Raw genomic sequence first — 8,453 nt, 5'->3', positions numbered from 1 at the left:
GCAAGGCTGGACCCTTAAGAGCTGGGGTGGGGGTGGGAAACAGCTTAGGCTAGGTCCCTCGGAGCAAAAAGGGGTTTCCCAGGACTCCCCAGGAGGGTGCCAGGAGTGGAACCGCGGCCCGCTTCTCTGGCTCCCCTCTCGTACCCCTGACACAATAGGCACCCCTGACACAATAGGCGGTCCAGCCTCCCTGCGACGGGCTGGGCGGTGCCCCAGCCCCAATCGGGCTCCTTGCTGCCCCGCCCCCGGCCCCGCATCTGGCTCCTCGCCCCCCATCCCTGCCCGCTCCCCTGACCGCCCCCCTGCCCGGTCCTCGCCCCTCTTCCTGCTCCTGGCCCCATACTCTTGTATTCAGGCCTTTGCCTCCTGGACTCAGAAGATGGCTGCATTTGGAGACAATGCCTTTAACCAGCTGATTTAAGTGAAAATGAGCCATTAGGATGGGCTCTCATCCAGTCTGATGGGTGTCCTCCTAAGAGGGGCTTGGACACCAGGGCACACACAGGCGTGCAGGAAAAACACCGCGTGAGGCTATGTCAAGAAGATGGCCATCGACAAGCCGTGGGAAACGGCCGCGAAAGAAATCAAGTCTGCTGGCACCTAGACCTCAGGCTTCTGGCCTCCAGAACCATGAGAAAACCAGTGTCTGCCGCTGAAGCCACCCAGCCCATGGCCACCCAGCAAACAGACGCGTGGCCCTGCCCAAGGCCACCCAGGCTGCACGCGCAGCTTTCTGGATTTCTTCCTGGAGCCCACATGCTACCCATGGTGGCTTTTTGCACCAAGAACCGAATGCTGTCTTAAAGAGAGCACGAGAGAACATCGGGAGTGACTGAAACATACGGTAGAGAGCCCATTTTGTCTGGCTGCTCTAAACCTCAAATCCAGAGGTGGCCACACCGAGAAGACACGTGGCGATCTGAGGTTCCGTCCCGCAGGCACCTTTCCCGTGTCCATCTGTGGACCACATGGAAGGGGCCGGCGCCTCCCTGCTCCGGATTCCACCTGGGAAAGGGGCATGGCGCCGCCGCATCCTCTCCAGCTTCTATCTGCCGACCCACGCCCATTCCCAGCCCGTTCCCAGCAGGCAGACACTGCCGTGTATGAGCGTTAAATCGGCCCTCCGGCATTAACAGGGTCCTTGGGAGGACTATCGTGAGTCCAGCTCCTTTAGACTCCAGTGTCGGCAATCCAGCTCCAAACCCCAGGCGGCCTCTCGAAACCCGCGTTCTGCTTTGCTGGGACAGACGTCTGTCTACACGATTAGACCAGAAATGTCGCCCCTGTGAGCGAGGACAGTATCCCTGGGCCTGATATAGTGCTTGGCAATATTAACTTGGACCAGCCCCATCCCGAAATTCCCATCGTCAGAGTCGCTTCTCTGGGTTAAGGCATCGAAGGCCCCCGTTAAACACGTTGCTGAGGGGCCATACACACCAAGACATCACCAGCCGCTAGTGTCTCTTTGTGACCTCATCCGAGTGGTCCAGACCACCTTAACCCCTCTGGGAGCATTTGGGGCAGCTGAGTTCTGGTGGGAGAAGAGGAAAGAGCCCCCAGGCTGTGGGGTGCCAGGAGCTGGAGTGAGCAGACAGGTGTGTCCTAGTGGAATGCAGGTGACCACCAGGGATAAAGGACTTTGCAAGGACTCGGCTGGACAGCTCTGAACCAGCCAGACCTCCGGATTGGTCACCTCTTGACCCACAGCCCGGATCACGAGGGAGGGCCAGGCCAGGCGGCAGGCTCACGAGACCAGCTGGACCTCTGGAAAGAACCTGGCATCCCAGTACTGGCCTTGGTCTTGGCCGAGACGTGAGGTGGGGTGGGTGAAGATCCAGCGGTGCCCCCCTCTCTGGGAGCAGAGGCCCGAGTGATTGGCTACTCCGCCCCCTCCGGAGCAGTCAGCCCTCTAGTAGGGGGAGTGGGGAGGAGACGGGTCGGGCGACAGCAGCTGGGTGTGGGGGTGCCGGGGCTCACGGGCCAGCGAGGGCAGGGCAGGCTGTCCGGGCCGCGGTCCAGGGGAGGCCGCGGCTCAGCACGGGGAGGTGGACATCTGGTCGTAGTCTGGGCACTTGAGCAGCGCCGGGTAGCTGCTGTTCATCTGCAGGGAGGCGTCGCTGGAGAGGTCGGAGGGACTGCGGCCCCGGGCCCAGGCGTCCGGGTGCAGGAACTGGCCCGAGTAATCTGAGCAGTTGCTCAGACGCGGGCGGTAGAAGCCGGGGTGAGGCCGGTACAGGTCCTCGGCGGTATACCTCTTCATGAACAGGTACACGGACATCACCCCGGCGCTCTGTGGGAGGAGGCGGAGGGCGCTGGTGCTGGGGGCCTGGGTAGCGGCCAGAGGGGAGGGGAGGGGAGGGGAGGGGGGAGGGGCGGGGGGGAGGGGCGCAGGGTGCGGAGGGCATGGGGGAGGGGAGGAGGAGGGGAAGGGGGGGGCGGGATGAAGGGCGGAGCCCGGCGGGTCTCCTCCTCCCCCTACCGGCAGCCCCACCCCCATCCAGCCCCCGGGAAGGCTTTACCTCGGTTAACAGGAAGGAGATGGCTGCGAAGGCGAAGGACCAGCCATACTTGTAGCTGAAGTAGGTCTCCGTGTCCCTGGTCCTGTTGAGCATCTCGTCGTTGATGCTGGAGATGTAGAGCACCAGGCCCACCACGAGGGAGAGGCCTGCGGGGCGGGGGCTCAGGCAGGAGGCCCGGAGCTGCCCGGGGCACCCGCCTCACCTCCGGGCTCCGGGAAAAGGCGGCGCCTGGGTGACCATGAGCTCACTCTGGGGTTCAAGGGGAGCTGGAGTCCACCCCCCAAGACTGCCTGGACCGTCACCCTCCAGACGGAGGCCGGCGTGCAGGTGGGGCTCCTGATCTGCCAGGACCTCCCAGGAGCCCACCCCGCCCCTCCTCTGAGTCATTGGCCGGGACAATGACTAGTGTCCTGAATCCCCCCAGGTCACCCTACGGTGACCTCAGGTGGTTTCTGCTTTACTCAGGGGTAATGTGTGTTCCCCGCCAGAGGTGGCAGGGCCTCCAGTCCCCGGATAGGTGGTCTCTGCAGCCCACCCGCCCCTGGGTGTGGCCCGTGGGTGTGTCCTGAAGCCCTGGAGAGGCAGGGGTGGTGAAGACTGGCCAGCGGAACGTCAGAGGCCCAACCCCTCCCCTCATGGAGCAGAGGACAGACTCAGCATCAGCCTGGTCAGTCCATGGCTGTAATTAGATGAGGACACAATTGATTACTCTGTTTTCAGCTGTTTGGGTTTAATTCCATTCACATGGTTAAGCTGGGCACCTCGAAGGTTAAAGGAATACAAGTGTGATTCAGGTCTTTCTCACCACTTCACTCACGCTGGATCAGGCCCAAGTCAACCCTAAGGCGTAAGGTGGGGTGAGTAAGCAGCGTCTACTGCTGTCCTTAAACACTTCATGTGGCCCGGGTCAGCCTGAGATCTCTGGCCTGCTGCTGCCCATGAAACCTCAGGTGCCCTGAGGCTGCTGTAGGGCCTTGAGTCTTGTGGAGTTCATAGAAAAGCAGAAGGTACGCCTGGGTCTGTGAGGCCCAGCCCTTCTCAGGCAGGGTCCCTGTTTTCCTGCCCGCTTGTCCACATCCCCCGTTACGCTGCCTGTCTGTTTGGGGGCGGGGGGGGGCGGGCGGTGGGATCCAGCCCCAGGACGTGGCCTGATGATGCCGGGAATGGATGAGCGAGCACATGAACGACTGAATGATGGCAAGCGGACAGGTCCACGCTGAGGGGGCCCGGGTAGCCCAGGGGAGGGGCGGGGTCTCTGGAGGACAGCTGAAGGCTGGGAGGTGAAGAGGCCATTATCCCAAAGGCAGACTGTGTTTCTTTCACGTAGGAGCACAGGACACAGCCCTCCAAGAATAGGAACACTCGCGACCACCGCAGCTAAGAAGCGGTGGGGTAAGTGAAAGTCGCTCAGCTGTGTCCCCACTCTTTGCAGCCCCGTGGACTGCACAGTCCGTGGAATTCTCCAGGCCAGAAGACTGGAGTGGGTAGCCTTTCGCTTCTCAAAGGGGTCTTCCCCACCCAGGGATCAAACCCAGGTCTCCCACATTGAAGGTGGACTCTTTACCGGCTGAGCCACAAGGGAAGCCCAAGAATACTGGAGTGGGGAGCCTGTCCCTTCTCCAGGAAGGGGTGTTCTTTCTCTTCTGTGCATTCCCAACTCAGGAACTGAACTGGGGTCTTCTGCACTGCAGGTGGATTCTTTACCAACTGAGCTATCAGGGAAGCCCAAGAAATATAGTGCTAAGTCGTCTCGGACTCTTGCAACTCCATGAACTGTAGCCTGCCAGGCTCCTCTGCCCATGGGATTCTCCAGGCAAGAGTACTGGAGTGGGTTGCCATTTCCTCCTCCAGAAGAAGCTGCAGTGATGGTGTGGAATGAGGACCCTGGGTTCTCATCCCAGCTGTGTCCCGGCAGCTACCAGGTCACCCTCCTCCAGCGGGGAGGGTCCGGTCTGGGGTCCTCAGACTCTCTTCCAGCTCAGACTCAATTCTGCCTGGGCCAGTGACGCGCGGGTCCCTCGCAGCTGACCCACCTGTGGGACCAGGGCTTCCCGGGGCACAGCGGTCAGGAACCAAGTGTCAGGAGTCCAGTGTGCCCGAGCGGAAACAGCACCACTCACCCGAGAGGATAAAGAAGATGCCTGAGACAAAGGCCAGGATGGTCCTGTGGGGACGGACGTGTCCGATGTTGCTCAGGATGAAGCCGATGAACATGAAGAAGAGGCTGACCAGGGGGAACGGGGTGGCCGAGCGAATCATTTCTGACCGAGGGGACGGAAGGGTGCTGTCAGCCTCCAGGGGCTCATTCTGCGATCACCCCGCCCCCCAATCTGAGCAGCCTGCCAGCGTCCCCCAGCTGGTCCCCCAGCCCCTGCCCTGCGTGAGTGGCCGGCCTCCACCTCCTCCTCGGTGGGCTTTCGTCCCTCGGCCCTTCACCTGCGGGGTCTGTGCTAACCCAGGGATTAGCGTCAGAACTGCACTGCAGCTTCATCTGGGGTCCAAGCCAGCTCTGGTGAGGCCAAGGCCATGGCATCAGTCTTGCTGGGGGATGGGGGTGGGGAGAGCTTGGTTCAGTCCCCTGGGGCTAATGGCGTGAATGTCTGTGCCCCACAAAGTGAAAGTCGCTCAGTTGTGTCCGACTCTTTGCGACCCCATGGATTACACAGTCCATGGAATTCTCCAGGCCAGAATACTGGAATGGGTAGCCTTTGCTTTCTCCAGAAGATCTTTCCAACCCCAGCATCAAACCCAGGTCTCCTGCATTGCAGGCGGATTCTTTACCAACTGAGCTACGAGGGAAAGAAAGTGAAGTCACTCAGTCGTGTCCGACTGTGACTTTCTGGACTGTAGCCTGCCAGGTTCCTCCATCCATGGGATTTCCCAGCAAGAATATTGGAGTGGGTTGCCATTTCCTTCTCCAGGGGATCTTTCCTGACCCAGGGGTCAAAGCTGGGTCTCCCGCACTGCAGGCAGATTCTTCACTGTCTGAACCACTAGGGAAGCCCCACAAAACTCGCATGTTACACCTAACACCCAAGGGATGGTATCTGGGGCTGGCCTCGGGAGGACTCACGTCATTGGGGTGGGGCCCTCATGAAGGGGGTCAGTGCCCGTAAGAGAGACAGGCGAGCCCCTCAGCTGAGCCACCACGAGAAGACACAGCAGGACGGCCTGGGCTACGCGCTGGGGAGAGGGTCCTCACCAGGAGCTGACCAGGCCGGCACCTCGATCCTTTTAAAAATTATCTTTTAACTTTAACTTTTTGGCTGCACCATGCAACATGTGGGGTCTTAGTTCCACAATCACGCCTGTGCCCTCTGCATTGGAAGCGTGGAGTCTTAACCACTGGACCTCCAGGAGAGGCCCTGGCGCCTTGGTCTTGGCCTTCTAATCTCCAGAGCTGAGAGGATCGCCTTTCTGCTGTTTCTAAGCTGCCTGGTCCGCGGTTTGCTGGGGCCGCCCACGTGGAGGAGGACACTGGGTGTGGACGCCCTCTCCTTGGTCGGGTCACAGCAGCTGGCAGTGCCAGCAACCTGACCCCCCGACAAACACTCTGCAGCGCAAGCTCGGCGACTCTGGTTGGCACAGCCAGCTGAGTCCCGGGGCGCTGGCTCTCAAGAAACAAGCTGCCTCTTCCCCTTGCCCCACTCTGCCCCATGCAGCCCATGGCCCGGGGTGGAAGGTCAGAGACACCTACTTAGTACGCTGACCGTGGACTCCGAGGTCAGCTGGGCGCTCGCGGGCATCACGTACTCGATGGTGAAGCAACGCCCCTGCTCCTCACCTGCAGGACAAGAGCCGCTTTTGCTCGGGGCCTTCGGCGAGCTTGTCTGGAGGCTCTAGCAGGCAAGCATAGCTACTCGTGCACCCTTGACCAAAGACCAGTCCTCCCCATTGGTTGTCCTCCTCGGCTGAGCGCACAGCTCCCAGAGGGGTGCGCAGGGAGCGCGGGGTGCGAGGGGAAGGGGACGCCCGCTTGACCAGCCCGGTCACCTGAACCAGCCCTGGGGATCAGTGGGGCGATGGTGTCCCTGCCAGATGCTCCTCACGTCCTTTGGGTCCTCCTGAGCTTGGATTTGCAGCTGGCACGTTCAAGTGGCATGGGCAAGCACTTCTAGAATCTTTGACCCCCTGTGTATTTACACCTGAGCTGGATCTAAGCCCTTGGGGGCCTGTCCCTGGCTGGTGGCCCACGGTGGACAGAGGTGGACACTCATCCTGATGTCACATTTTCCCCAGAGAAGCACCAAAGCTGCATGAAAAGCGATCAGCACTGCAGCTTGAGGCTGCATCAGATGTCTGGTGGCTTGGGGGCAGGAGCCACCGAGGGTGGCACATGGCTGGCTCAGGCGCCCCAGTGTGGGAGCCGAGGAGCAGAACCCGTGTCGCCACCTTGGTGGCCGGATCCGGGTGACCTAACGCTGCTTCAGATTTAAGCAGAGATGGAGGCCGCACAGTGCAGGAGGTGGGAGGTGGGGCCGGCGCTGGATGTCATTCACGAGGCAGACTCGGCCAGGCCTCCAGGTGTCATCCCTGCTGAGCACGAGTGGGTGCCCCCCAGCAGAGCCCTGCCATGAGGCTGGGAGGACCGAGTGTGCCCTGTGCCCACGGGCGCCTGGGTTACAGAGCCTCTAGGAAAGGCTGCGTGGACCCGCTGTGGTGTTTCCAGGCAGCCTTGAACAAAAGATGCTCTTGTGAAGCCTGGCTCCTGGTCATGATGAAGGGATAAGAGCAGAGTGCTTGGAGGAGCAGCTCTGGGTGGGGGCAGAGAACCCAGCAAGCGGGCAGGCGGCCCACACAGGCCGGATGGAAACCTGCTCCCTCTCGCCGAGTTGGAGAGACTGCACCTGGGTTTTGTCCCCGCCATTCCGTGGACAGACAGAGAATGTGCTAGGAGTTCCCCGGGGCCATGTGCATTCTCAGGTGGGAAGACCCGGGTCTCGGAGGGGAGAGGACCTGCCTGATGGACACTGATGGGCAGGGCTGGCCGCCAAGGGGAGCACGTCCGCGGGAATGCCTCCTTCCTGCAGGGACGCTGCTTCCCGGGGGGTTTGGGGTCGGGGAGCTGCTCCTCTCTGGGGCAGTGCTGGCTGCGGTCAGGGCACACTTACCTGCCAGGAAGCAGACCCGCCACAGGCCCGAGTGCAGCGACATCCTGGTCTCGGTGCTCTGGTTCTGGGCCAGGACCACGCCCTCCTCCAGGTACAGCCAGTAGTCCGTGCTGACGGCGATGCCCAGCAGGCCCAGGCTGCACACGGCGAAGACGCTGCTCAGCAGGGTCAGGGCCTTCCTCCCACAGGCGCCCATCCTCCCGGTCAGCCCAGTGGGCGTGGGCTCTGGGGGCAGGAGAGCGAGACAGCGGCGAGAGCAGGCACGGCCTGGGAGGGAAGCAGAGCCCCCGCGGGGCAGAGGGTGAACCAGGGCCGGCAGGCCACCCGGACAGAGGGGCCGCCTTCTCTCCCAGGGGGAATGCAGGGCCTGCCTGCCTGACCTCTGTGAGGGGCCCATGTCCTCTCGAGCCCCTGGCTGATGCTGCCGCTCACCCATCCGTCCGTTCAAGCAGCCCAGTGTGCCCGAAACGAGAGGCGGGGATGAGCAGGACCCGCCCACGCCCTTGACAGGTGTCCACCTAGAAGACAGTGCTTCCAACCCCAAAGCAAGGAGCCTGCAGCTTGGCGAGTTCTGCCCCAGGGGTGGGGCGGGGTGGGGAGGAGGCCTGAACTCTGCTGGGAGGGTCGCAGTCGGAAGCAACATCAGGTGTGGGGGCTCCCTTCCTCTGCGGGGTCTGGGCTTGCTGTAGGAGGGGAAGGGAAGAGGAGGAAACGGGCGCCCTTCACCAGAAAGAGGGGCAGGAGCCCCACTCCATCAGCTGACCTGGGGTTGGGGCAAGGGGGGGCTGACCGGTACAATGGGCCCGTGCGGACACCTGGAGGC

The 8,453-nt window shown here is 62.0% G+C and overlaps 1 protein-coding gene across 3 annotated transcripts in view; it reads right to left on the bottom strand.

Annotated features, from left to right (window-relative positions):
• Nucleotides 1–287: 287 nt before the first annotated feature.
• CACNG5 (calcium voltage-gated channel auxiliary subunit gamma 5) overlaps nucleotides 288–8,453 on the bottom strand; it is a 28,551-nt gene continuing 20,385 nt past the window's right edge. For all 3 annotated transcript variants that reach the window (XM_070774242.1, XM_070774241.1, XM_019982103.2), the window contains 5 exons: nucleotides 7,631–7,897; nucleotides 6,217–6,303; nucleotides 4,640–4,780; nucleotides 2,520–2,665; nucleotides 288–2,290 (listed from right to left, as the gene is read on the bottom strand). In XM_070774242.1, the coding sequence (XP_070630343.1) occupies nucleotides 2,033–2,290; nucleotides 2,520–2,665; nucleotides 4,640–4,780; nucleotides 6,217–6,303; nucleotides 7,631–7,826 (828 nt within the window). In that variant the 5' untranslated portion in view covers nucleotides 7,827–7,897 and the 3' untranslated portion in view covers nucleotides 288–2,032. The remainder of the gene's footprint in view (nucleotides 2,291–2,519; nucleotides 2,666–4,639; nucleotides 4,781–6,216; nucleotides 6,304–7,630; nucleotides 7,898–8,453) is intronic.

The sequence above is a fragment of the Bos indicus genome, chromosome 19 (assembly GCF_029378745.1).
Source record: "Bos indicus isolate NIAB-ARS_2022 breed Sahiwal x Tharparkar chromosome 19, NIAB-ARS_B.indTharparkar_mat_pri_1.0, whole genome shotgun sequence".
Lineage (NCBI taxonomy): Eukaryota > Metazoa > Chordata > Mammalia > Artiodactyla > Bovidae > Bos > Bos indicus.
The sequence above is the reverse complement of the archived record's forward strand: the minus strand, read 5'-3'. Positions and strand labels throughout refer to the sequence as shown.